General features: G+C 50.2%; 6 protein-coding genes and 1 long non-coding RNA gene across 20 annotated transcripts in view; 4 read left to right on the top strand and 3 right to left on the bottom strand.

Moving 5' to 3' along the window:
* The first annotated feature begins 239 nt into the window (after positions 1 to 239).
* Positions 240 to 8,631, top strand: ImpE1 (Ecdysone-inducible gene E1). 3 transcript variants are annotated; one of them, XM_033486800.2, is made up of 11 exons: positions 240 to 347; positions 877 to 1,184; positions 2,509 to 3,876; positions 4,312 to 4,468; positions 4,551 to 4,682; positions 4,766 to 5,023; positions 5,086 to 5,238; positions 5,969 to 6,086; positions 6,280 to 6,590; positions 7,261 to 7,515; positions 8,496 to 8,631. In XM_033486800.2, the coding sequence occupies exons 3-11, from the start codon at positions 3,670 to 3,672 to the stop codon at positions 8,513 to 8,515; spliced, it is 1,611 nt and encodes a 536-aa protein (XP_033342691.2). In that variant the 5' UTR covers positions 240 to 347; positions 877 to 1,184; positions 2,509 to 3,669; the 3' UTR covers positions 8,516 to 8,631. The 3 variants fall into 3 exon arrangements, with proteins under 3 accessions (XP_033342691.2, XP_076375156.1, XP_033342692.2); XM_076519041.1 differs by having other exon boundaries at positions 877 to 1,075; XM_033486801.2 differs by lacking the exons at positions 240 to 347; positions 877 to 1,184; positions 2,509 to 3,876 and adding an exon at positions 3,890 to 4,175.
* LOC143258845 (uncharacterized) lies at positions 6,951 to 8,517 on the bottom strand. Its single transcript, XR_013032738.1, has 2 exons — positions 8,378 to 8,517; positions 6,951 to 7,723 (listed from the first exon to the last, which is right to left on the bottom strand). It is a non-coding gene; the product is annotated as an uncharacterized LOC143258845 (long non-coding RNA).
* On the top strand, positions 8,542 to 14,575 carry LOC117229886 (uncharacterized). The gene is made up of 4 exons (XM_033486796.2): positions 8,542 to 9,670; positions 11,639 to 11,987; positions 12,076 to 12,675; positions 13,194 to 14,575. Exons 1-4 carry the CDS (start codon positions 9,391 to 9,393, stop codon positions 14,110 to 14,112), a joined length of 2,148 nt encoding a protein of 715 aa, XP_033342687.2. The 5' UTR covers positions 8,542 to 9,390; the 3' UTR covers positions 14,113 to 14,575.
* Positions 14,488 to 19,133, bottom strand: Culd (CUB and LDLa domain). 2 transcript variants are annotated; one of them, XM_033486795.2, is made up of 11 exons: positions 18,990 to 19,133; positions 18,509 to 18,833; positions 18,084 to 18,253; positions 17,784 to 18,001; positions 17,365 to 17,719; positions 17,091 to 17,297; positions 16,907 to 17,026; positions 16,614 to 16,847; positions 16,389 to 16,545; positions 16,077 to 16,300; positions 14,488 to 16,010 (listed from the first exon to the last, which is right to left on the bottom strand). In XM_033486795.2, exons 1-11 carry the CDS (start codon positions 19,012 to 19,014, stop codon positions 14,842 to 14,844), a joined length of 3,204 nt encoding a protein of 1,067 aa, XP_033342686.2. In that variant the 5' UTR covers positions 19,015 to 19,133; the 3' UTR covers positions 14,488 to 14,841. The 2 variants fall into 2 exon arrangements, with proteins under 2 accessions (XP_033342686.2, XP_033342685.2); XM_033486794.2 differs by having other exon boundaries at positions 16,389 to 16,560.
* A 677-nt stretch (positions 19,134 to 19,810) lies between these two features.
* On the top strand, positions 19,811 to 21,006 carry LOC117229889 (transmembrane protein 222). 2 transcript variants are annotated; one of them, XR_004492648.2, is made up of 5 exons: positions 19,811 to 20,018; positions 20,181 to 20,391; positions 20,461 to 20,591; positions 20,656 to 20,806; positions 20,869 to 21,006. XR_004492648.2 is itself a non-coding variant. In XM_033486802.2 (4 exons), the coding sequence occupies exons 1-4, from the start codon at positions 19,888 to 19,890 to the stop codon at positions 20,735 to 20,737; spliced, it is 555 nt and encodes a 184-aa protein (XP_033342693.1). In that variant the 5' UTR covers positions 19,811 to 19,887; the 3' UTR covers positions 20,738 to 21,006. The 2 variants fall into 2 exon arrangements, 1 of the variants encoding a protein (XP_033342693.1); XM_033486802.2 differs by having other exon boundaries at positions 20,656 to 21,006.
* On the bottom strand, positions 20,795 to 23,715 carry LOC143258843 (uncharacterized). The gene is made up of 3 exons (XM_076519042.1): positions 23,285 to 23,715; positions 21,698 to 21,779; positions 20,795 to 21,568 (listed from the first exon to the last, which is right to left on the bottom strand). The coding sequence occupies exon 3, from the start codon at positions 21,516 to 21,518 to the stop codon at positions 21,081 to 21,083; it is 438 nt and encodes a 145-aa protein (XP_076375157.1). The 5' UTR covers positions 21,519 to 21,568; positions 21,698 to 21,779; positions 23,285 to 23,715; the 3' UTR covers positions 20,795 to 21,080.
* Positions 22,124 to 25,517, top strand: part of HDAC4 (histone deacetylase 4) — a 32,433-nt gene continuing 29,039 nt past the window's right edge. For 2 of the 10 annotated variants that reach the window (XM_033486776.2, XM_033486780.2), the window contains exons 1-2: positions 22,134 to 23,059; positions 24,821 to 24,961. In XM_033486776.2, coding sequence (XP_033342667.1) covers positions 24,886 to 24,961 — 76 coding nt within the window. In that variant the 5' untranslated portion in view covers positions 22,134 to 23,059; positions 24,821 to 24,885. Of the gene's footprint in view, positions 23,060 to 24,820; positions 24,962 to 25,517 lie in introns of all 10 variants that reach the window. The other 8 variants (XM_033486773.2, XM_033486775.2, XM_033486793.2 and 5 more) reach the window with 7 other exon arrangements.

Here is a 25,517-nt window from a genome sequence, read left to right on the forward strand (position 1 = left end):
TGTACAGCGCCAATTAGTGTATGGTCAAACGTGGAAACTGCTAGCCACATCCAATTGTCGATAAATTTGTCTACCAGTTTCAACGTTTTGCCACTAAACTAATTGGCGCTGTACGAACCCCCGTACGGAACCTCGAGATTCTGCCAAAAGAGGTGCTACTATCGCGTGTGTGATTTACGTGTGTCGGTATAATTTGGCTAACAGTTCCAGCATTTTTTCATTTACTAATTGGCGCTACACGGGCTCTGAACGGAGCTTTCTTGTTCCGTCACAAGCGGCGCCACTATCGTCAAAACAGCGATTGATTCTTGATGGATTTTACATACATTGTATCTTATGACTAAGCGGTAAGATATATTCATTCTATATATTTCATATATATATTTGCAATAGTGAATATAATTTGTTTGATATAACATCGATGCAGCAGAACCTCCTGAATATTTCTGCACACGCCCTGTATATCTATCTAACTATATTACTCTATATTTCATACCACTTTTCTTATACGAATTCTTTCTCGGATCAATTCGGCAAGGGAAATTTCTGGAAAATTTAATAACTCGTAAACCAATAGCTCAAATTTAAGAGTCTCGGACTTAAATTGTTCACAATGATCATACAGATATCCCATACAGCACAAACTGCCGTAATTGTTTCTGTTACACGTATCGCTATCACTGTATGCGGATCAGATATTCTTTAATTCCGTCAACACTTTCCTATCAGATAACACGATCTACACGAAATGAGAAGCGTCGGAATTTTGAAGAATGGAATGCGCTCTATGCAAAATTCGACTCGGTTTTTTTTAATTAAGATCGACGAATTTCGGTGCTGCTCCCAATGCATAATCTGTTCCCGTTGCGTGCACAGAAATTATGCGCGGAACCCACGGTCGTCTCGCGAGGTCTCGCAAGGTCTCGGAAGGTCTCACAATGTAGGAACGAGGAGAGGAAGCAAAATACGCACACTGCGAAAATTAATAACCGAGGCCTAATTAATACCAAGAGAATAAAACAGCTACGAAGAAGCAACGATGAGAGATGGAACGCACGAAGATCAGAATGGGCGGGTAATGTCGTCGTTAGCGCATAATTTGCTGATACTTGGCCAGATAACGACGTGTAATGGGAACGCATCCGTGGCGGCTGAGATAAATTGGGAAAGATATCAAATCATTGGTAATTATTATACCAGGCGTCAATTTCGAGGTCGATCGCGAATAAAAAAATTATTTTTGTTCGCGATTGTACGCGAATCGAAACTCTCTCCTCGATCTAGTCCTTGATCTCTATCCTCCACCGCGTGAAGATATTGCAAGGTGTCATGTAATTGGAGGTGAGAAGCGGGTGAAATCGGTATAAAAAAATCAGGTGAAAATGGAAAATAGCGTTGTTCGATCTGAAGAGTCGTTTTCGAGGAAGACCAGTTTGAAAATTGAGCACTTTAGTCTTATTCTTTTTATATAGATGAAAAAGTTGTACCAATTGCACCAGTAGTCACATACTACAGTAATGTCTCTCCTACTGACGCTCAGATTGTCCACAAAAATGGACAATTTGGGAAGAGGAGATACGATTATCCAAGCCTTGTGGCTCAGATTGTCCGCGATAATTGACCGCACAGAAATGGACAATTTGGGAAGAGGAGATGCGATTATTCGAGCTTTGCGGTATGCTTTTGTAATCACGAATTGTCAACGATTATAAATACGAGCTTCAAGGCTCGAATAATCGTGTCCCCTCCTCCCAAATTGTCTGTGCGTCAGTAAGGGAGACATTACTTTACCGGAAATTACATGCGTCAGTAAGGAAGACATTACTGTAATTCCCGGTACAGTAATGTCTCCCTTACTGACGTTCAGATTGTCCACAAAAATGGACAGTTTTGGAAGAGGAGATACGATTACCGAGCCTTGCGGCTCGTTTTTATAATTGTTGACAATTCGACAAAATAGTATCGCAGACGTCGAACAGATGTTTCGCATAAATCAACAACTAAATTTATCCCTCAAACATCTGCCATCGTTTGCAACACGAATGCTAATAATTATGTTCTAAATTATAAGTCGCATTAGAACCCTTTGGCCTACGGTTGCCGGGTCATTTCGACCCAACGCGTTCGAATGGTCATTTTATTGGCCAATTTTCGATTCGATTGCTGAGTCAATGAAATAAATGTTACGCCAAGGATAACGGAAAGACTGATAAGCCAAGTACAGTAATGTCTCTCTAATTGACGCTCAGATTGTCCACAAAAATGAACAATTTGGGAAGAGGAGATACGATTATTCGTGCCTTACGGTTCGTTCTTATAGTTACGAATTGTCAACAACTATAAAAACAAACCGCAAGGCTCGAATAATCGTATCTTCTCTCCCCAAATTGTCCATTTCTGTGGACAATCTGGGCGTCAATTAAAGAGACATTACTGCACCCTGTATCCATTACCATCATTACCATTAATGCATTTACTTATCCCGATTTCTCTTATCGGTTTCTTTAGAACGCAGAGGGCGAGCAGAGGACGTTCTAGAAGTCTCCGGGCCGTTGTTCTTCGTCTCTAGGAATTTCTGCTGCCTGGACATTTTCCATCGTGAGATCCGTATCGAAGGGTGGCGATCAAGAGTTCACGACCGGCGGTCACGAATTTCGATCGGGCTGCACCTTGCACGGTTTTACGGGACTTCCTTGGGGGTCCTTTACCTCTCGCCGGAGGCGTCCCTCTGCACGTCTACACGGAGCCGCTCGTGGCAACCTTTTCTTTTGTTCGAGAGTCTCGGTCGATCCTCAATTTACATTCCGACGTAGTTGATCGCGCCGCTTCCTGTTACTCGAACGGTGCGCGCTCGTTCCCCTTTCCTCGTTCCTCTTTCCTTTTTCCGCTTCCCACTCGCCGCGGTTTTCATACTTGTTTCGTGCGTCCCGTCTACGGACGAGACCAACGGACAAGACCGGAAGTGGACGCGGTCGTTGGGTATAGGCAGCGCGTCAAATGAATTGGATAATGTAAGATCTCGCGCATCGACGCACCGATGCGCCGACGCGCCGACACGCCATCGCGCCATCATCGGCCATACCGATCTCCCATAACGATCAGCCACGGCGATCGGGCATCGCGACGCGACACGATTCGACAACTACGGCCGCGGCTGAATAGAAGACGCGACGCGTCCTCTCTTTTGAATAACAATGAGCCGCGAAGTTCCCTCTTCGGGAACTCTTGGGAGGGGGAGAGGTCTCGCAGATCGAAAATTAGGTTCGCCACGGCCCTACTGATTCGCCGACCCTTTTCCTCTCCCCTTCTCAGCGCTTGTTACCTCGGGAACTCGCGTGGCGCGTCTAACCGGTCTCGCTTAGAACCCCGCGAGGCAATCTTCTTACGGAAGCTCGAACAATCTTGAGATCGCGTTCAAAGTTACGCGGAAAAATGTAAATTCTCGCGGAAGGGAAACAATTCGGAGGAAGACTCCAAGGTTGCAACCGGGACCGAGACCGTGACCGAGACCGAGACCGTGGTAAAGAGGGGACAGAGGAAGAAGGAGAGAGAAAGAGAGAGAAAGATAGAAAGATAGACAGAGAGGTTGCGTTCGCGCTTTTCCATCGGGGCCCGAAAGGCGTTGGGGCCCGATAGGCGTCTCGGGTCCCGCTCAGTCTGCGCTCAGCGATGTCGAAGCACGCGTGGATAAAGCTTGATCCAGGATCGGTCTTGTTCGCGCGAGTCACCGCGGGCAAGCCGAGCGGATCCATTACCCGTGGGAACGACACGATCGGTGGATCTATCGGGAGATCGTGTTGCACGGCCGACAAACCGGACACGATGCGCCGAAATCGTGGCACGATTTTCTTCCCGTGGATCGCGATCTACTGTTTGGTGAGTCTAAACAACCGTTTCGGGTTCAACGAACTTGCCGACGACATTTCCACGCGTCGCCGGGAAACTTGAAAAATCGTTTCATGTTCTCGTCGCGCGCATCCGCCGTTCGAGCTATTCGGTACGAACGATCTACGATCGAACACTACCGATCGATCGGGTGATCCCTCTCGATCGCCGATTCTGAAATGCATCGCGACACAATTTTCCCGGCAACTTTCCTCGGGGCTTTTCTCGCAGCGCGTTCGAAGCGGATCGCAGCGCGCCCGCGACTGGTCCTCTTCTCGAGGCGGCTAACGGTGCGTAGACCAGCGAAACAAGCGGCAACTGTTAGGTGTTCCGTTGCAGCGTTCGATTGCTTCGGCTCCGTTTACGTGTTCTCCCGTTAGAAACGACGGAATAGATAGGTCTAAAGTCTATGTCGATGCGTTGCAGGGCGTCCTCGCGGTGTCCTCCACGGCGACCGGAAGCGGCAACCTCGGCGACCGATGCACCGCGGACGAGGACTGCACCGCCGGCAGCCACTGTCGCCGCGGTTCCTGTCGTTGCACGCCGTACTTCGCCCGGTACAACGAGACGCTGTGCCTCGAGGGTAAGAGTCGTTTGTTCCGCTTCCTCCGCGGCGTTCCCGACGAACGAAACCGTTCAACGCGATACGTTCTCTGGTGAAACAGCGACGCTGCTGGGCGAGGAATGCTTCGTGGACGAGCAGTGCTCGCTGAAGGTGGCGAACAGCGGCTGCGTCGACGGATTCTGCGGCTGCAAGCAAGGTTTCCTGCAGTTCCGTCGTCACACCTGTCTCGAACGTAAGTAGACGACGATGAACGGATGGATGGATCCGCGTGTCGCGAGGTAAGAGAAACGAAACGGGCGCTTCGAAACTTTTCAGCGGCGAAGCTCGGCGAGGTCTGCTACAACCACGGCCACTGCAGACTATGGCAGGAGAACTCCCACTGCGACTTCGTGATCCCGGATTTATTCGGCCGGTGCCGGTGCACCGCGCCGATGCGGCGCGAGAACGACGTTTGCAGACCAGACAACTTGATCAGGCCGCCCCTGCAGCGCGGCCAATCGAGCTCGACGGAAACGGCCTCGGTCGACGAGGACCGCATCTCCGGGTCCGAGGACCACCGACGCGACGAACCAGGTAAATCATCGACTCGATTCTCAATTCAGATGCCAGACTTCATCGTTTGCTCCTGATCGCAGGCGCCGCGATTCCTTGGCCGAACTCGTTGGACGATTCGCAGGAGAATTCGACGATGGTGGCGGACAATGAGGACGACGACACCATCGTTGTGGACGCGGTCGAAGATGCGGAATCGTCGACGACGCTCAGGTCGATCGACGAGTGGCCTTTGGGTATTTATTTATTTATTTAAGCGGCTGGAGAACGCTTTGCATCTAAATATTGAATAACGTTATCAGCGCGGGCTATCGCCGGACTGGAATATGCAGGGTGTCCCAAGAATGTCTCGCAATCCGAAAGTGGCGGGTTCCTCAGGTCATTTGAAGCAACTTCTTCCTTTACAAAAATTTTCTCCAAGGCAACCGAGCGAGGCGACCGAGCCAATGAGCGGAACTGGGCTTCGTGCGCTGATTAGCTGGGCCGCCTCGCGTCAGCCGTACTCGATTCTTATTGGTCACTGTCTTTTTGTTAATAACTCGTTAACGGTGCCTCGGAGAAAATCTTTGTAAAGGAGGAAGTTGCTTCAAATGATCTGGGGAACCCGATATTTCCGGATTGCGAGACATTTTTGGGACACCCTGTATACGGAGGGTGGAAAAATGATTATACCGAGAAGATTTTTACTAAAAATATGCGAAATTCGACCTGTACGTGGACCTAATTTTGGATCCTTATTACATGGACCTAACGACAAATATTATCATTAAAATATTAATATATTATTCAACTCACAAAGCATAACATTTCTTGCTTGTGTATAACAATTCGGCCACCCTCGGTACATGGTATTCGGTAGTGATAATTATACGAGCCATATAAAGTTCTGCATTGTTCAGCGCGCACAAGAATACGGATTCGCGAATCGTACTCTTCGAATAGGAGACGATGTCTTGTTTGTCCTAGATCTGGACAAAGCAGGCGAAAAGTCGGACCGCCACGAGCCAAACGCCGCGACACCCGTCAGCCTGGGTCTCGATTGCGTCTCGAACCTCGAGTGTCGGCTCGCGGATCCTAACTCCAGGTATGCATAGGGGTTCTTAACTATAAGAATTGACCTAATCCGGTCAATTCGATCGGCAGGTTTAGCGTCAAATTTTAACGCTAACGCGGTACGTATTTTCGTTGTCCGAGTGCTCGGAAATTTTGCACACGTCATTTCCTCGCATACAGAAAAAAAAATAGAAGATCGAATAATAAGGGCCATCCTGTTCCAGATGCATCGATGGCATCTGCGACTGCGGGTTCCAAGGGAACTCGACCTGCACCGCGAGAAAGAGGGGCTGCGCGCCGGGCACCTTTCAGTGCAGAAGTACCGGAGCCTGCATCAGCTGGTTTTTCGTCTGCGACGGCCGATCGGACTGCCCTGACGGATCCGACGAGCGATGTTCCGACCCGGAAACCGAGTGTTCGTCCGTAGCCTTTCGCTGCCGGAGAAGCGGCACTTGCGTGTCGAGGGCGACCGTCTGCAACGGCGTCCGAGATTGTCCCCGCGGCGAGGACGAGATCGGCTGCAACGATCGTCGAAGTGAGTTATGTAATAACAATAATAATTGGTTTATGCGATCAACGGAAGAAAAGTCCCTATTGTTGGATTAACATGTTGGCTGCCACGTTGGTTGCCACGTTGATCGTGCGTAGGTTCTTCGCTCGGACTTAGATTGGTCGTTACGTATTCGAGCAAACGTTTGCAGATTTGAGAATCAATTTTTACGTTTATTATAAACTCCTGATTTTACTGGGATCCGCAGAACGTCGTGTCGTGCAACATTACTTTGCAAGTTTATTCAGTTAAAGAAAATAATTTGATTTGATGACAGTCAAAGCGTTAAGTAATTTTAGGCCACCGCTAAAAATTGTTATGTCACGCTACAAAATAATTGTTACGTTTAAGATTGTTTCAAGATTTTATTTCGTACGCATAAAATGTATTAACAATAATTATATAATATTATTAAATAATATTATTATATATTATATTGTATAATATATATTATTAAATAATATTATATAATATATTACATTATTATGTAATATATTATATAATATTATTTAATAATTATATAAGATGGGAATACTAGTATTTTGGATTTAGAGTAAAAATAGCTCCGTGTGCAAAGAGCTCGGAGAAAACGATTCAGATCATTACGATGACCATAGCTGATGAATATCAGATGATTAATCAACTTGATCCGCAGAGTGTCCGGAGGGAGCGTTCAGGTGCAACAACGGCCAGTGCCTGCCGGCCTACGAATTCTGCAACGCTGTGGTGTCCTGCCGGGACGGCAGCGACGAGCCAAGAGGAGCCTGCCGGACACGGAATCGTGGAAGAGTCTCCGTAAGATATTGCCCGTTCGCTTGCGACAACGGCAGATGCAGATCGGATGCAATCGTGTGCAGCGGCCGCGACGGTTGCGGGGACGGTTCCGACGAGAAACGTTGTTCCGTCTGCGGTTAGTATATCATTTAGTAGATTAGTCGTAGTAGTAGTCGTATACTACGCTATCGTTTAAAAAAGATTCTAGTCGTTCGGTCCAAATGTTAAAAAAGACACTGCGTTTTAAAGAACGCTGGAACGATAGATTGCGTCCACGTTGTATCAGTTCCGTCTCGCTTTGTTTCGGTGCAGCATGACTCACAGCAAGCCTGGACCAGGATTATCTGCAAGTGCGAACACATTTGGACAGTGTCGGACGGCATGACAGCCGCGAGCACGGCGCGCGTAATATGAACAGTCTAATATAAATCAAATGGAAGAATGTTTCGGCCTTGAAGCACGACCCGAGCATCTAGAAGTCCTTCTATACCGCAGTCGTTTCATATACTGGCACCGATATTTTGCTAGTACAATATTCTCTCCGTAATTATCGACAGGCACCTTGGTATCAATGAAACGATCATGAAATCAGAGTAAATTAAAATTCAGAAGTTAAGTTGAACGTCGTATAAAATTAGAAAGATATAATACGTTGAAATTAATTGTTAGATCCGTGTAAATAATTTCGGTTATCGCGCACGAGTAGATGTGGCATTCAAAGTGTTAAACACGCTCGACGACCGAACCGGTCAGAGGTCTAGTATCAGCGAGACTCACGGTAATGCAAGCTAAGCAAGATATTGCAACTTTTCTCGTTCTTTTGTACGAAACTTTTATCATAATTTTATCATAATTTTACTTAACGTATGTAACAAATCGAAGCATGAGATTCGAATCGCTTGTTACCCAAGCGATTGTAACCGTAAAATCAAAACACAAAAGAGCATTGATCTCTGAATTTCAAAGGTCGCGGCAGTCCTTTGAGAAAAGTGTAGTACCTCTGCACGATAACTGCAACTCGGCAGGCTCGAAGTTGTGACAGTTATCAAGGGAATATCGCGGTCTGGAAACGACGCCTGGCACAGAACGTAACCGATACACTCTTTCCTGTTTCAGAATGCCCCCGATTCCCGTAGCCTAATCCGAGTAGAGCAGCAGGAGTTTCAGACGGTAGAAGAGACTCGAGAACGACGAATTAGGCGCTGTGGTACCTTCTCTCTGAAAGCGTATCCTCCCTTCCGGTCGTCGTCGGTTCACCTGGGCATCGTCGGGGAGAAAAAGAAGGTTTCGCGCGCGTACCGGCGGCTCCGGCTGAACCTCGAGGAAAGCGGAGAGGCGCGTGGGAACCCGGGGAACAATCCCCGTGGACAACGTTTTCCCAGCGATTGCATCCACGACGTCGTTGATGCAGCCTCGATGCCGCATGCATCGATCTCCGTCGTTGGCTGTGTGGTGTTGGTCGTCGTCGTCGTCGTCGCTCGTTCCCGTTCGACTCGTTTCGGCTCCCGGCAGTTGCTGCGCGTCGCGTTCGTCGAGTTCGTCGTCGAGTTCGTCGGCAGTCGTGCTCGCGAGATTCGGTCGATTCGTTCGCGTCGACGCGACGGGGCCTCGCCAGTTGCTCCACGAAAGGGAATTCGCGTCGTTTATCGCGTCGTCCCCTATTGCGTTCCGCCGTTGACACTCTCTCGGCCGGCCGGCACCTCGGCCAAAAACGTAGCTCCGTACACGTTCTATTCTATCGAAATAATTGTAATTGGCCCATTACGTCGATCCGACCGTGCAGGGTCGGATGGGCGTTTTGTTCGTTGTTCGCCGTCGTCGGGTCACCGGGTTGTTGGGTTAAAGGTGCAACGGATCTCGTGTACACGCTCGATATTCGATCGGTGACGCGAGCCAGAGGCCGAGGTCGCGTGCGAGGGTGAGGTCGAGGACGAGGGTGAGACACCGGGCGAGCGGATCCATGCACGTAGCCGATTGGGTATCACGGAGCTCCGTCGAGATAGCATGAACGATGATTGCCGGCTGGTATCTCGTAAACACCGCGATATCAGAATCGAGATGGTGCACGAAGAAAGGTGAATCATTCAGGGAGCTGGACGACGAGACGATGCGTGTCCCGAAACCTCGGTCCCGGCTCATCGAGTACGTGTGTCGGCGGCACGGCCTGATGATGCTGTTGCTGCTGTCGATCGGTGTCCTGACGAGCATCATCTACGTCGCCTCCTCCGCCGAGGACTATGCGTTCGAGCAACGGCACCCGAATTATTACAAATGGTACAACGCCGGGGAAGGTGAGTGTAGCTCGGACAGCCGAGTTCGCGGTCTCGTTTGGACCTAACAGGCTAACACCGAATCGAATAGTTCACATTTTGTTTACCGGATGGATACCTATTAATAGGCTTTTCAATGTCCGAACCGAAACTTCGTACTGATTTGGACGAAACTTGGCACAAGCGACCATTAGACCTACCTAACAATTTAGCCGTATTGCGTTCGCGCCCGGTTCTTACTTTAAGGACAAAAATTCACCGTTTTATGGCAACCGATCCTTCCGCGTAAACGCTTATGAATCGCAAGGATATCCAGAAGTAATTGAAACCAAAGTTGCACCGTATTTTCGAGCCTATTAATCTGTGGAAAATTGTTTTGAAAAATATCTCTTTCCTACGAAGATGAGAGAAATAGAAATTTTTCGGGAAAAATTGCGCGCGAATTTAAGAGCCTGAGGGAGGCTCGGCACGTTTCTTTCATTATTATATTATTTTATATTATATTATTATATTATTATATTATATATATATTATTATTATTATATTATTATTATATTATTATATTATATTATTCAAAATAATAGTTTCGATAGAACTTATTGCATTCTATTAATCTACATTATTTGATGGATTATGGATGCAATTGATGTAATAATGAACGATTTTTTAAGAAATTTTTAACTATCGGGCTTCGATTTTGAAATAAATTTTCCGTAGACAACGTGTCAATTCCATTGGCGGAAATTTGGATTTAGTTTATCTAGCCTCCCGATCTTTATCTTAAATTTATCCTCTCTGCTTATTTATCAAATAATTTCGCAACGTGGCACTGTTCGTATATAAATAATATTTCCTCGATTGGACGAGATTACACTTTTTCCGACATTATCAGTTCCGTTGACCTGCGGAAGAGCGGGACTTACGGCTCGCGTAGAACAGAGGAGACTCTCAGGAATAATTGTCCAGCCATTGGTAGAAAAAGAACGAGATCTGCCTCGTCGACGAATTAACCTTCTTTGAAACGTAAAGTGTAATTTCCGTTCAGGCACGGAACATTTACGGAACGGTTTGGTTTAGACAAATGCATCTAGCGTTCGCTTCGTCGGTTTACGCTAGGCAACGACAACCACAACCACAAGGACACTCATTTTTTTTTTTTAACGATAACGAATTATCGCTGACTAATTCTGTTAACGCATTACCCTTGTATTTCGTATTTATTGCTACTGGAATCTTAAGGTTACGAGGAAGAAAACTTCAAATTGACTAAAAATTCTTCTTTATTCTTTCTTTTTGGAAGTAGTATCTTTGTAACTTCCGTTCCGAACGAGATGGGCTCTTAAAATGTACGTTTCATCCGCCGGGGAAGATCGCCGTTCGCGTTGGCGACGAACCCTTATCTTTGTATCATACAATAAACACCATGATTATTTTGTACAATTTTTGTATACATCGCGAGACAGTTTTGAGATTCAACGATCACCTTATCTCGTTGTTCCCGTTACCTTAATATTTGACGGATCGATGATCCCACTTGATGAAATTTTAAATGTCAGTGTCAGTTGAAACAGGTGTACCGTTATCGTTGCGCAAATAACATCCATAGCTACGCTCAGATCATATATTATAATAAAACTGTTTGCTATAGAATCCAGGAGACAACTGCCGATATTGTATACCTGCGTGAGATAAGAAATGGAGGTCGGTTGCCATGATCTCATGGTTTCGATCAACTTTTTCACTCCTTCACGACCGATCGCGAGAGAAATCAGAATGGACGATTCAGATCCGATCGCTCGTGTTGTCTTCTGTATTAATGAGTTACTCCCGTAGAAGAATAAATGACTAAATTATGAGCATAATTGCTCGAGAGAGATTTGCGCGTGTCCAGAAAACGAGCGAAGGTCGGGGACGAATGTCCGAGTAGCCAGACGAGTAGCCAAAAGCCGTCGCGTTGATTTCACCCGACACGATGTTTCACTTTTCCAGAAACGATGGACGGCTTTCTGGTGTGGAACCCGCGTTGCCAGATGCCGGCGAAGGAGCCGATCGACCCCGTGATCCGGCCGTATTTCAAGAAGGAGAAATTCGAGAACTGCTCGGCCGAGGTACCGTTCACAGGAGTTTTCCGCGACGAAAACGGCACCGTGATTCTCTTCGTGGACTCCGCGACGCTCCGGCCCGGCACGCAGTGTTGCTGGTCGGCCGTGTTGAGGGCAACCAACCCCAAGACGGCCGCCAACGACACGCACTCGCGACCGCCGAGGCGGGCACCGCCGCACCACCGTACGACCACCAAGCCGAAGAGCCGCAAGGAGAACGTCGACTCGTCGATCGTGTGAGTGTCCACCATGACCGCAGCAGAGCAGGTAACGCCGACGAACGTTACCGAATAGAAGGCGACAGTTTACGCGACCGTTTTCCAGGGTGAAACAATGCGAGAACATCGACGAACGCACCGCGCTGCCCGAGGGCATCGAGGCCGCGATGGTCGCCTGCACCCAGAAGTCCTCCGGCAAGACGATCTACCGGAACGTGCACGCTGTGATCGGCCTGGACAAGGTGCGCGACCGTTTCCAACGCAACGAGACCACGACCGCGGCCGCCGGATCGCTGTCGAGGAAGCTGAGCATCCTGATGATGGGCATCGACAGCGTCAGCCGCCTCAACTTCCTGCGCAGCGCGCCCAACACCGAGAAGTACCTGCGCGAGACCGGCTGGGTTCGCTTGGACGGCTACAACAAGATGGCCGACAACACCTTCCCGAACCTGATGGCGATCCTGACCGGCCAGAGTCTCGCAGACGCCTACGCGAAATGCAAGCCTACCGTTCCTTACGGCCTCGACCGGTGTCCCTTTCTCTGGCGGAACTTCCGCCAGGCGGGCTACGCCACGGCCTACGGCGAGGACGAGACCGCCCTGAACACCTTCAACTACCTGAAGGTCGGGTTCATGGACCCGCCGACCGATTACTACCTTCGACCCTACATGCTCGCCTGCGAGAAGCTGCTCAAATCGAGAAAGAGGTGTGTACGGACGTGTTCTACTGTGTACAGTAATGTCTCTCTAATCGACGCTCGGATTGTCCACTAAAATGGACGATTTAGGAGGAGGAGATACGATTATTCGCGGTTCATTTTTATAGTCACGAATTGTCAACAACTGTTAAAACGAGCTGCAAGGCTCCGATAAGCGTATCTCCTCTTCCCAAATTGTTTACAGTAATGTCTCTCTAATCGACGCCCAGATTGACCACGAAAATGGACAATTTGGAAAGAGGAGATACGATTATTCGAGCCTTGCGGTTTATTTTTATAGTTATAAATTGTCCACAATTATAAAAACGAGTCGCGAGGCTCGAATAATCGTATCTCCTCTTCCGAAATTGTCCATTTTAGCGAGCGTCAGTAAGGGAGACATTAATCTGAGCGTCAGTAAGGGAGACATTACTGTATTTTTGTGCAGAATCTGAGCGTCAGTTAGGGAGACATTACTGTATAGGTGTACAGAATCCGAGATCCGAGTCCATCCGACCTTGTTTCAGGTTCGGCCTAAAGTACTGCACCGGGCCCGAGATCAGCTTCGACAGGATCCTCGACTACGCGGTCGATTTCGCGCGAACATTCCTCGGCCTGCCTTACTTCGGCTTTTTCTGGACGACCAGCGTCAGCCACGACAACTCGAACGGAATCTCGTCGATGGACGGCCGGCTGCTCGGCAAGTTCAAGCTTCTGGAACGCGAGGGCGTGTTGAACGACAGCATGGTCGTGTTCCTGAGCGACCACGGGATGCGGTGGGGCCCGATCAGGAACACGTACGTCGGCTGGTACGAGGAGAGGCTGCCGTTCCTCTACATCTGGCTGCCCGAGTGGCTCCGCCTGGAACGGCCGGACGCGTACTCGTCGCTGCGCGGGAATCAGCATCGGCTCCTTTCACCGTTTGACCTCTACCAGACCCTCAGAGAGGTCTTGAGCTGGTCCGGCGGCCAAGCGAATCCGCCGCCGGGTTGCGTCGACTGTCGAAGCATGCTCGGCCCAGTCCCGTACGAGAGAGGCTGTTCAGACGTCGGAATATCCTCGCACTGGTGCGCTTGCACCACCTTCGATCGCGCGAACTCTCGCGACCCGATCGTCGAGCAGGGCGCCGCCGTGTTTGTCGATCACGCGAACAAGCGCATCTCGGCCTACAAGGACAAGAAAGGCAGGCAACTCTGCGCCAAGCTCCGGCTGAAGAGGATCATGCGGGTGAACAAAGCGGTCGAGATGAACGACTCGAACGTTCTCGTCTACTTCTATTTGCTCCAGCTGTTGCCCGGCGACGGCAAGTTCGAGGTGACCGTGCGTTACCACGAGAACGCTACCTACACCGTGACCGATCACGAGGTCAGCAGGCTCGACTCGTACGCCTCCTCGGCGAAGTGTTTGGACCGCGGGTACAAATTGTACTGTCACTGTCTCAGATAGGAGACCCGGAGAAAGAGAGAGAGAAGCTCCCCGAACCTTCGATTTGCCAACGAGTACCAAAGTGCCAAATTCGATTGGCGCGTGTGCGTGCTCGCGCGAGCGCGCGTTCTCGTGTCCGTGTCTCGAGACCCCGTCCACCGTCGAAAAGAATCGTCGAGCATATCTGAAGACCTTCATATCTTCGTTTAACCCTAAGAGCCTAGATATACATATAACGTATTTACAATTGCAAGCGAGCGAGCAAGCGCGCGCGCGCGCGTGCACCGCGACGCCCGCGATACCGGCAGAGAGAATATATTTTACTACGTCTTTAGTCGTTCTCTATTAGCAACGATGGCGCGCAACGACAAAATGATAAAAAAAACTCCAACAGAGTATAATATAGAATCGTTTATAGGGACCGCGTCGTTTGCGTTTCAAAGCGACGCGTGTACAAGCAATAAAACATTTTTTGCAAGCAAAACGTTTAAGGTACGATTCTTCAGCGATATGTGTATCGTAATATCTCAACTTCTGCGCGCCGCTTTTCCGCCTCCTTTAGCAAGCATTCGTATCAAGGCCATTTTAATGCGCGTTCAACTCCGCGGCGTGTCTTCGTGCAATCAGAGTAAAGCAATTTTTGTTGTTACCGTTCGACTACTTAGCAAGCTGCGGTGCGAAGAACGTGCAGGAGTTGCGATATTACTGTACCAATTCCTTTCATCTCGAGGACATAGGTCGATACCGGTATCAGTTGGAACAGGGAAGAACGTCCGAACTGGCGCAAGCGAGCCGATCCACCTGCTGCCTGACAGGATCCTCCTTGCTGATTCGTCGTTGAATCATCCCGTGTCTTGGCGTGCCGAACAGCATAATCGTGACCGACTGATTGCGGCTACGTGCCACCGCCGTGTAGCTGCCGTGGCCTAGAACCCCGTCCAGAGCTCTGATTCCCTCGCAGAGGCTTTGTATGTCGCAGCTGGAGTACCTTCTGGCGTGAACTCGTTGATTGTTGGCGTCGATCATAGTCGGATCCGAGACGTTCAGCAAGTTTCTGCGGCCGATGTCGAAATCGACGTTGCTCAGCTTCTCGTAGCTGTTGGTGGATCCTATGCCTCCGAGTCTGCCGGCGTAGCCGTCGCGAGAGCGAACCGAGAGCATTCTCACGGGTCTCTTGAAGGTGCCGCAGGGCGAGGACGCGGTCGTGGAGTTGGCACTTCCGCATTGCCATTTTCCGGCTGTAGTGCCGAGCAGTCTAATAATCGCGTTCTTCGACCGATGGAAGTCGGATTCATCCTGGTCTCGTTCCGCTGCCGCCGTGGGTACAGATTTTGTCAACTGATCCGGCTCCGGCTCTCGTTCGTTTCGAGAAACGTGGCGGAGTTGCGGCCAATGACGATCGCGAATGGTCGCGCAACCGCAAGCTCCCTCGCAACAACATCCGAGCTGCTGAGCGTCGTCCGGGCTAGCTGCGACCTCGACCGCGACCTGTTCTTGTTCTCGCTCGTGCTCCTGCCCGGCTGCCAGCGATTGCGCTGGTTTCTCGACCGGCCGTTCCATGGAAGCGACTGTTTCCTCCCTGGGCGGCTCGCCGTCTCGTCCTCTTTCGCCGCCTTCGGGCTCGGTGTCGGTCAAAGCAACGCGCGAGCTCCTGGGCTGCGAATCACAGGACGCATCGGCCATGCGAAACGAACTCGAAATCTCGCGATTTCGAACATACGCACCGAGAAGGTCGCCGTCGATCGACATTGACGACCGGATTAGCATCTCTGATGTCGATTGGTCGCAGCTGTCCGTCAGAGAAACGGAAAACGCTCCCGACCGGCGTATCCACTCTCTTCCTCTACGCTCAATGCCCTCTTCCTCGGCGCGACTCGACTCACCTCGATCCTCCCGGCCGTCCTCGTCTCGTCTGTCGCCTGCGAACGATTTTTATGTTAAGCAATGTCGAGAGAGAGAGAGAGAGACACGCCAGGAGTACTCACGTGCACGATAAATGCTCGGGAAGCCAAAGTATCGCGATATCGATCCTGGAGGTGTGACGTACGGCGGCGGCGGACTGTCCGGCAGATGGTTCATACGCCTCGGAGGACCCGAATCGGCATTCGCATCGGCTTCGCCGTCGTTGATTGGAATCGGCATCGTCAATCTGTTTCCCCGACTGGTGCTCGCCGCACCCGCCGTCGAACAGTCCGACGATCGCTCCAACCTCATGGAGAAATCGGTCGGTAAACGTGTTCGAGCGGAACGGAGGAAGAGAGTTGCATGTACCCTTATAGTACATGGAGATCACTTACGAGTTTGTTCCACGCGAATCCTGACCGCACGTTCTCTTCTTCTTTCGCGACAAGATCTCCGAATCAAGGCCCAGCTTGACAACCTCGTCGTAGCCAGGGGGCGCTTCATAGACCGGCGGGTCGTCCGACACCGCGATCTCGTCGATTCGTGCTCCGTCTGCAATGTCGAATACTGTCCAAAGTGATGGTAAGGTAACGACAACTATTCGCCGGTCGCACCCCTACCTAACAGCTCGCTGATCGTCTGCAGCCGCGACTGTAGTTCCCTCTGCTGTCTCGCCCTTGCTCCCATCTTGTACAGGAGAACGATCAGCGCCGAGATCAGAACAATCAGCCCGAGACTGCTCGCGACGAACACGAGAGTAGCCGTCTTCAGGTCAGGATAGCGGTCGATCTTCGGGAAATAATAGTTCGCCTTGTTCGAGTGCCATTTACGGTCTTGCGGCTCCATTTCCCAGTCTGCAAAATACAGTTTACGATTAAGCAGTGAATGTCAGCGACCAGAGGGTTTAGATTACCTCGAAAACAGGTCGCTGGCTCGTCGCTCTCATCGCCGCAATGGTCGAAGCCGTCGCAGTTCAACTGGGTGGGTATGCATCTGTGGTTTCGACAGAGGAAATCGGAGCCCGCGAAGCAGTCTGAAAATTCGATAGCAAAGTCGCGAGCGTGCGATCACGATTGCTGCGCGAGTCGTTTATCTACCCATGTAGCTGAAAGCCGCGTAGGCGATCGCCAGGTGAGAAGGGGAACCAAACGTTCCTCTAAGGCTGACGTGGAAACCGCTGGCCACAGGGGCGATGTGTTCCCTGTACCTGATCGGCTGCACCTGACTCGCTGGATGTCTCAAGGTCTCGAGCGGCATCAGAGCGGACGTTGGACCCTGCCTCACAACGAGTTCCGTGTTGCCGGCTGAAAGAACGGCCGTTGACGGTGACGGAGCAGGGAAAGCTCGAGACAAGCCGAAAACGTTGCTTACCCATGTCCGCGAACGCGACAACCTTCAGGTACATGTGCGTCTTCGCGTGCAGAAAGTTTTTCGGCGGTCTAATCAGCCAAACGCAATCGTAGGTCTTGACACCCTCGCCGACCATGTCCATCATCGTGATAGCGCCACCGAGGTTCTCCACGTAGCCGCCGCAGTCGGTGATCGGTTGCACGGACTTGTCGAACGCGTTGCCGATCACGAACGAGTAGAAAGCCTTGTAGCCCAGCCCGGTGCCGCCGTTCGCGTAGAAACGTATCAGCAACGACGGGCCGGAGCTGACGATCACCGGCGGCCGAAATCTCGCGCCACTGCTGACGTCCAATCTTTGCCCGTTCCAATCGTAGAACTAAATTTTCAAACGGAGAAGTTAGCCGAAATCGACAAAGGTCAAAGACAGTCGCGCGATCTACCTCCATTATCGACACAGTGGCCAGCTGAAAATCACTAAAAAGCAACCTGATACGACAGGACAGTGCTTCGCTCGGGCACGCGACCACATACTCCAAGCCCAAATCACGGGGGTAACGAGCAGGGAAGAACGGAGACGTTAGAATCCCACCGCCGGTGTTGTTCAACCCTTTCGCGTTTTGTCCCGTCAACTTTGTGCCTCGCAGGTGCAACCTGTTCCCTACAAAACCAAATCAGAATCAAGACGCTCGAAAAACGAAGCTCAACGTGTGTGATTTCACGCTCCTCTCCCTTTCTCTTACTCTCCGCGGTGTACTCCAACGTGAACGCGTGCTTCCTCGACTGACTGTAGAGAAGAGTAATCGACAGAGTCCTCGTGCTCGACCTATACGTGATCGGCGCGTACAGGCCGCAAAACGGTGTCCCGGACACGTCTTCGTACGGCGGCTCCGAGATCCACACGTAATCGCACCTAGAAAAACAATGGCTATTCAATGGGAGAAGTATAAACGGTAGGTCATGCACAGACACGTTATATATATATATATATATATATATATATATATTATATTATATATTATATTTATATTATATATATTATATTATATGTATATTATATCTATATTATATATATTATATATTATATATTATATTATATTATATATATTATATATATAATACTGTGAATACTGTGTCACCTGTAGTACGGGGTGGGCAATTATTATACCTGCACGGGCTGTCTATCGTGACGCTACCATCGCCGCAATGGTGCGACAGCGCGATGCTTTGAAAGGTGACGATGATCACGCAGGACGGGCATGTAACCAGTTCCAGGGTGCACTGAGCATGAGAACTGGTGTTTGTGTAAATTCGCGAACCATCCTGTCTCGCCTCGGTCCTCGCGAACGACACGTTCTTCGCGTACAGAATCCCCTTCTCTCCAAGCTCGAGGTACAGCCGACGACCGTTCTGAGCACCGCAGATGTCTTCATTGCGAACAACGTCGCTTTCGGCGCATACAACCACCAACCAGCATAGCAGGGTCGGTAGTGCTTGCAAAGAAACCCTCGGTTAACGCGATGCACACCCTCTATTCGCCACTCGCCGCTCGCACACACGGCCATGGCATCCAACTCACTCTTATCCGGCTGATCGTTCGGATCGAACAACGATCCGTCTCCAGATCGCAGCAACGCTTAGGTACTCACCGAGTCGAAAGCGACGGTGCATCATCTTCCGATGGAAGAAAATGTTCTTCTGTCTCGCGAGAAACCTATCGCGATTACGCGCGTAATTTCATTAGTCGCAACGCTGTTACGTACCATCTTATCACGGTATAAAGCATTTTTATGGTATCCTGCGCGTTCAGTCCCGAATGCTCGTCTTTGAACTTTCGAGCAGAAATTTTACGTAATTTTTCGGTCAGTAACGATCGTGTCGGCGAACGTCGAGAACGATCGGTAAGTGTGTAAATCGAGGGACGTTATTAAACGTCGGAGAAGACTGGCCCCGGTTTTCTTTTTATTACAGACCAAGGATCGTGTTCTTTCGCACAGTTCGACTAACATTCCGATCGATTCGGAAAATTAATCTACGTACCTTCATGATTCGCGACGGTTCTCTCGAAATCGAGAAACTGGAAATTATCGTCGGTACACTTGGACGCAGATACATATCGGTTCGCGACAGTGCGAACCGCCATGGAACGTGATCGTCGCGGCGCATGCGCGTGTTTCGTTTCCCGATGCCATTCGAAAGATAGAACCTGGTAAATCGTTAGAATCGTTGGAATCAGGAGAAAATTGTTGTTTTCAGTGATCGTGACAGTTCTACCGTATCTTCTGCACAATATCGAATCGATGTTTTGCAATGTTCTTCAATAATTATTTCAAATTTGGCGAAAATATTGCAACGTTATCGCGGTTTCGAACGTCCTCTCTACGCTCGCGTGGAATGCGCACTAGAACTTGCGGACGCATGCGTACTAAAAATCAGTTCTTGAATGCTCGATCGGTAAAGATGTGTTGCAACGAAAAACTTTGGCATCGCTCGTCATAGACTATAGAAGCGTTGGTGGGGATTTCTATTGCACTGTCAAAACAGGCTATGAATGAGCCGGATTTACCGAGCGACGAGCAGCATTATTCGGACGATGCGTCGAGCATGGATCTTATAATTAATCCGTCCAGACAAAGATTCCCGTTCTGCATAGTTTGGACTCCGTTGCCGATATTAACGTGAGTAGAGTGACGCGAGCTAACCTTTAACAGCTTCGGAATGGCAATGGTCATCACGAAATCGATTGAGTTTTTTTCCTCGAACTGTCTCGCTAATTATATTCTCCGGCATTGTTTCAATCGGTCGATTGTCGTTGTCACGTTCATTTGCATTTTCGTAAGGTATTTCTTACCGTTCATCGGTCACATGGGCATCGCCACCTCTACCGGCGTGATAAGAGATTTCGCGGGCCCGTATCATGTGTCCGAAGACAACATGGCATTTGGGAAACCAACGAAGTACTGGCAATTGAACTATGGTAAAGCGAAGGGAGGCGTTGCGGGATGGGACTCCGCGGTGGCCGAAGCCAGTGAAATTTATAAAAAGAGAATGGTCAGTGTTTCGCCGAGAACCGATATTGATTTTCGATCGATAATGCGTAGACGTTGCTTTGTTTCACAGCACAACCTATGTTGCGACAACTGCCACTCGCACGTGGCCACTGCATTGAATTTAATGTCATACGACAATGTCAACGATTGGAACATGGTGAGGCTAGCGTTTCTGATGCTACTTCACGGCAAATACGCAAGGTAAAAGATTGACAGAGAAGATTTTCCGTCGCGATCGCCCTTTCACCCCGTCTTCTGTCTTCAGTTTTCCAGCATTCCTAAGGACCTGGATGCCTTTTTTCCTTATCGTCGCTACCGCCGGCATCGTTTGTTTTTATCTGCGGTAATTCGCACGCGAGTCCAGTATCCGGGGAATAATGATAACGAAACGAGAGACTCCAGCGTGGGTTGCAACAGTTAGAATCCTAAGGTTTATTCAAAATACGGGAGAAAATTTTCAAACTACATTATGTTACAGATATATGTACATATACGTAAGATCATGGCGCACGACATTGTAAGCTTACGGTTACCTGCGAATCGATATTCTAGCATATACAGGTGCACAACACCTGTTTCTTCCAGGGTTAAATAAACGTTCTTTCGTTGGAACAGACATGGGCATGCTTCTTTTGTTCGAGCTGAGCAAATTCGTACAATGTTTCCTCGAATATTCATTCATTCAACGCGTCACTGATCGTTTATACTATTCATCTCTGCCGTGACACCTTCTTCCACAGAGAAACTGTAATTATAATCGTTGGACTCTATTCTCTCAATAAACGACACAATTTCGTTGATTCTAAGCCTATCGATCTCCAAGTCATTGTTCTTCTGAATCTCCAGACGTTTACACAATTTGAATGGAATATCGTTTAAAAAACGAGTGCTCTCCCCCTGATTAACCGTCGGATCGATCGTCATCGAGGAAAACTCTGAACCCGGAGGGATGTACGGATACAAGTTTCCGGTTGGATATCCGGGCCCGCTTTGATCAGACTGAGACGGTGGCAACGGTGCTTGCCTCTTCTTCTCGACGAATACGTATTCCGCATTGTCTTCCTCGGTTCCAGTATCTTCCGCAGGTTCGACCTTCTGGTTCTTCTTCCATGAAAACAGCCAAGCCATTTTCTGCAGAATGGAAACGTTCGCGGTGTCACGGCCAACGTCGAATGTTCCTGTTTGAATCGAGACACACCAGAGAGGTTAGGTTCGCAAAGACGACGCGATCTTTCGTCTCGACAGATCGACAAAAAAATGCGACAAGTGCTCGCAACATCAACGTTGCGAGGATCGCAGTGATTTACCTTAGAAATTAATCATTCCGTGAACTCGTCGATCGGTTTCCGTCCAATGTCCGAAATCGTGCTTCGCGACACTCGATTTTGACTAAAAAAAAAAAAAGCAAAATTCCTACCCGAAACGAGAGAAAATACGCAGCATTTGCAACAAACGACTTTGACACGATCGATCGACTACGATCACTGACGAGGTATTGGAATAGACCAATCGCCGTATAGGATTCCGCGTCGAGCTGCCTGAAATACCGACGCAGTCGAGAATCAGCGACGTTCTGGCGCCCTCTGCCATGCCGAACGAACCCTTTTCAAATAATGCTCCGAAACGGTAAACGCGGGAAATAAATAATCGACGAGATACTCGGATCTAATCTCGCGCGAACCAAGATTCTGTTCATTGCGCGGATAGATTGGTTTACCTGAACGTTCCTAGTAATTAGCAATGAAATCGAGATCTCGTTTCCAACGATCTAATCCGCTCCGAATCCGCTTCGCAACGTACTCGATCCTGTCTAGCGGTAACTTTAAATAGCGCCGAGTTTAGAAACGCGTTCCGTTGGATGTCAGCACCGGGCAGGCGAACGGGAGCGAGAGAGAAAGAGGAAACGCGCGAACGAAGACGAGAAGGAGAGAGAGACAGCGAGAATCAGGGGGGTGGCGGGTGGTAACCAGACGTCACGAACGAGATGTTGGTCGATCGAGGTCGTCGAAGGTACACCAGTCGGTAGTTGGCAAGCCTGACGCGAACCGCTAGGTTGTAGGTTAGTTATAGCTGGTCGCATAGCTGCGTAATTACGTCTCTCTGACGACGGGAACGTTAGCGCGGAATTCGGCGAAGTTTCACGTGCGGACGGGCGTATCGTGGTAAAATCGGTGGATTCGTCGGAGAGAGCGCGCAAAGAGAGACAAGAAGAGAGAGAGAGAGAGAGAGAGAGAGGGAGAGAGAAAAAAAGAGAGAGAGAGGGAGAGGAAAAGAGAACCGAGGCGGACGTCGTCGCGTGGTCTTCAGTGGTCCCTCGTCGAGAGCGACTTACGCGTTCCTCGTGTTTGGAAACGCATGCGTGCTACCAAGGTAACGAAGTGCGTCTGCCAGTCGTCCGACGGATTGTTATAGTTGGACGAATGGCGTCGAGGTAGCAGCTCGATCGCATTGTTTTTATGTTTCTCGTGTGTGTACATACCATGCATATACGCTCTGTCTAAGGCGTATCGCGCGAGTGTATCGCGAGTGTCTACCGTTCGTCTCTTTTACGCGTCCAGTTGTTCCAAAGTGCTTCGGTTCCCGACGGGGAGAGAAGTCGTGCACGGGATCATCGGGACCGTCGAAAGGCCGGAACATACGTGGTTCGCGAAGGTGTGGCAACGTTAACAGTGAGTCTCTCGGTATTAGTGAATTTGCGCGGTACCCGACCATCGCTGGCCCCTCTGTTCGCTGCCTCTCCGACTCCGTTCCACTCCAATCCTCTCCTCTCGTCTCTTCTACTCTCCGCCGCGCTTCTATCCTATCCCATCCCGTCTCGTTTCATAGCACCAGCACGGCATAGCGTGGCATCGCACAGCTCGCAGCACAGCACAGCATAGCAAAGCATAGCATACCATAACACAACGTCCTATTCTATCTTGTGCTCGGGTCTCGGCGCTACTTTGGTTCCTGGTGTTCGCCGTGCTCCCGTTTCGCCGTCGGCCGCGTTCCATTCCTGTTGCTTACTCTTTCGAGAAACACGGTCGGCGAACGAATCTGTCCGCGCGTCGCATTTTTGCCACGTGTCGCCGAGCACATTCGTTCTCGAGTCGAAGTCCGCGAGAACGAACGTCGCGAATCTTCGCGACACGCCGATATAACACGCGAGGAATTCGACAGGAATTCGCGCGAGCACGGCACACTTCGTTCGTGCCTTATCCCGTCGCTGCCCGACGGATCGCGACCGGGGACGAGAACCGAATTTCCTTTCCGGTACGAATCGGACGGTTTCGACCGCCGACGGCATCGCGATCGAACGAGCACGCACGCCACTTGTCACGATTTGAATCCTATCGCGACGCGATCGGGCCTTTTCGTATCGTCGTTTCGGTGGAATCGTTGCGCGCGATGGCAATACCCTCCTGTCCTCCGTGACGCTTACATTTATCGATGTCGTTCTTCCTACGTAAACCACGTTTGCGATACGCGTGACCTGGACCAGAGAGAGAGAGAGCTCAGAGGGGGGAAAAAAACCGATCGCGCCTCGGCCGACGATTCGGTAACGGTTGTGATTCACGCGTACAGCATAAAACGCCGTTCGTTCTCGGTTTCCTGTCGCGGACCCGCGACGATCGATGTTCGTTATCGACATTTCGCCCGTCGGACCAGCGACTCGAACTCAAACTCCCGTCGCAGTTTCGTCTCGGCATGGCACGTCGCTCGGCTCGGCTCGGGCATGCTCGGCGCGAATCGAGCATCCGCCGCACGGTGGTTTCGTATGCGATTCTAATCGGACAAAATCATTTTTCTTATTATCTTACATCGGCGCGCGCGCCTCTGTGCATTTTCTAACCGCGCATTCCGAAAGTACAAGATATTTCCCGTATCAGGAATTATGTTATTGACACCTGCTTCCATGTCGTCGTCGGCGTCGGCGATCCGGTCCGGTAGACGACGTTTGAATCGTGCGCGTTCGCGGTTTCCGTTACGTTCCGCGCGCGATTCCACGCGTTCCGTTTGATTCGCGTCCGCCTTGGAACCGCGCTCGAGAGCAACGTGCGCCGTGTATCGCCGTGTGCGCGACCCTACATCCCCGCGTTTGAACCTCGATCGATGAACATCGCGCTGCTCGGCGGGGTTTATCATTTATTTAACTATCGTCTCGCGCTCGCCGGACGGTTCGAAGCATCGCGTCGGTTTCGCGCGAAGCGGACGGGGACGCGTGCGCGGAAGAATTTCGTTTCACGTTCCGTGAAACGGTCGTCGTCCTGATCGCGGTCACGGTCTCGGTCTCGGTCTCGGTCGCGGGATCGGTTCGAGCAGCCCGGTCGAACTGAGATTTAGCATCCCTGACTTGCGGCAGCTTGATTTCTCAAAAAAATTTCTCGAAAATTTCTCAAAAATTCAAGCACATTCCTCTCGAATAAACGAACGTCCCCTTATCGTTTCAGAGAGCCACGCATGACGCGAACGGAGAACAGTGTCGCAAAGTCGAAGCGTCGATGGTAAATGGTAGATGCAGGGGACGGTGAATGTTGGAGGAAACAGAATGTCCAGCGAGCAACCGCGAGCCAGCGCCGTTGCGACCACGGGTAAGTGCTGGATACCCTTTCTCTCTCTCGCCTAATTTCGGGGATGATCCTTCGAGAAACCACCACCGGCGGCGGCAAACGGCTTCGGTCGGTCGTGTTCGATCGAGGAATCGTTGGCGCGGGATCTCGACGTCGACGCGAAGCTTTCATTCATCGTTTCGTATATATTTTCGATCCGTGCCGCCCCTTCTCTCCCGCGATCGCACTTGTTGCCATTGAGCGTCGAGACGAGACGGGCCGGGTACGGTACGAGACGGGACGGAACGGGACGGGACGGGTCGTGCAAGCGCGCCTAGATCATCGACGCGACGCGGCGCGATGTAATTCGACGAGAGGAGGGAAGTGGAGGAAAAAGATACCGCGCAGAACGAAGGAGACGCGCGGCTACGTGGTTATTATTTTGGACTACTCGCCGCTATTTCGGAACCGTAGCAATTTAACCGTGCAGGTCGAACGCGATCGTGGGCGTCGCGGACGGGAGGAAACCGCGGAAGACTGTGCGGCGGGGGTGGCGGGACCGCGACCGATGGACAGGTAAAAATAAATGGCGGTGGGA

Source organism: Megalopta genalis, chromosome 2 (genome assembly GCF_051020955.1).
Source record: "Megalopta genalis isolate 19385.01 chromosome 2, iyMegGena1_principal, whole genome shotgun sequence".
NCBI lineage: Eukaryota > Metazoa > Arthropoda > Insecta > Hymenoptera > Halictidae > Megalopta > Megalopta genalis.

Bases quoted from the DNA above. Each gene is read 5' to 3' on its own strand.
- LOC117229889 (XM_033486802.2), top strand. From the start codon at position 19,888: ATGAATGAGCCGGATTTACCGAGCGACGAGCAGCATTATTCGGACGAT. The intron at 20,392-20,460 runs GTCAGTGTTTCG...TTTGTTTCACAG, and splicing joins AAATTTATAAAAAGAGAATG to CACAACCTATGTTGCGACAA. The intron at 20,592-20,655 runs GTAAAAGATTGA...TTCTGTCTTCAG, and splicing joins CTTCACGGCAAATACGCAAG to TTTTCCAGCATTCCTAAGGA.
- ImpE1 (XM_033486800.2), top strand. From the start codon at position 3,670: ATGTCGAAGCACGCGTGGATAAAGCTTGATCCAGGATCGGTCTTGTTC. The intron at 3,877-4,311 runs GTGAGTCTAAAC...GATGCGTTGCAG, and splicing joins GGATCGCGATCTACTGTTTG to GGCGTCCTCGCGGTGTCCTC. The intron at 7,516-8,495 runs GTTAGTATATCA...TTCCTGTTTCAG, and splicing joins GAAACGTTGTTCCGTCTGCG to AATGCCCCCGATTCCCGTAG.
- Culd (XM_033486794.2), bottom strand. From the start codon at position 19,014: ATGATGCACCGTCGCTTTCGACTCG. The intron at 17,027-17,090 runs GTAGATAAACGA...TCGAATTTTCAG, and splicing joins CGCGGCTTTCAGCTACATGG to ACTGCTTCGCGGGCTCCGAT. The intron at 16,301-16,388 runs GTAAGTGATCTC...TTTCTCCATGAG, and splicing joins GATTCGCGTGGAACAAACTC to GTTGGAGCGATCGTCGGACT.
- LOC117229886 (XM_033486796.2), top strand. From the start codon at position 9,391: ATGATTGCCGGCTGGTATCTCGTAAACACCGCGATATCAGAATCGAGA. The intron at 11,988-12,075 runs GTGAGTGTCCAC...ACCGTTTTCCAG, and splicing joins AACGTCGACTCGTCGATCGT to GGTGAAACAATGCGAGAACA. The intron at 12,676-13,193 runs GTGTGTACGGAC...ACCTTGTTTCAG, and splicing joins CTGCTCAAATCGAGAAAGAG to GTTCGGCCTAAAGTACTGCA.
- LOC143258843 (XM_076519042.1), bottom strand. From the start codon at position 21,518: ATGGCTTGGCTGTTTTCATGGAAGAAGAACCAGAAGGTCGAACCTGCG.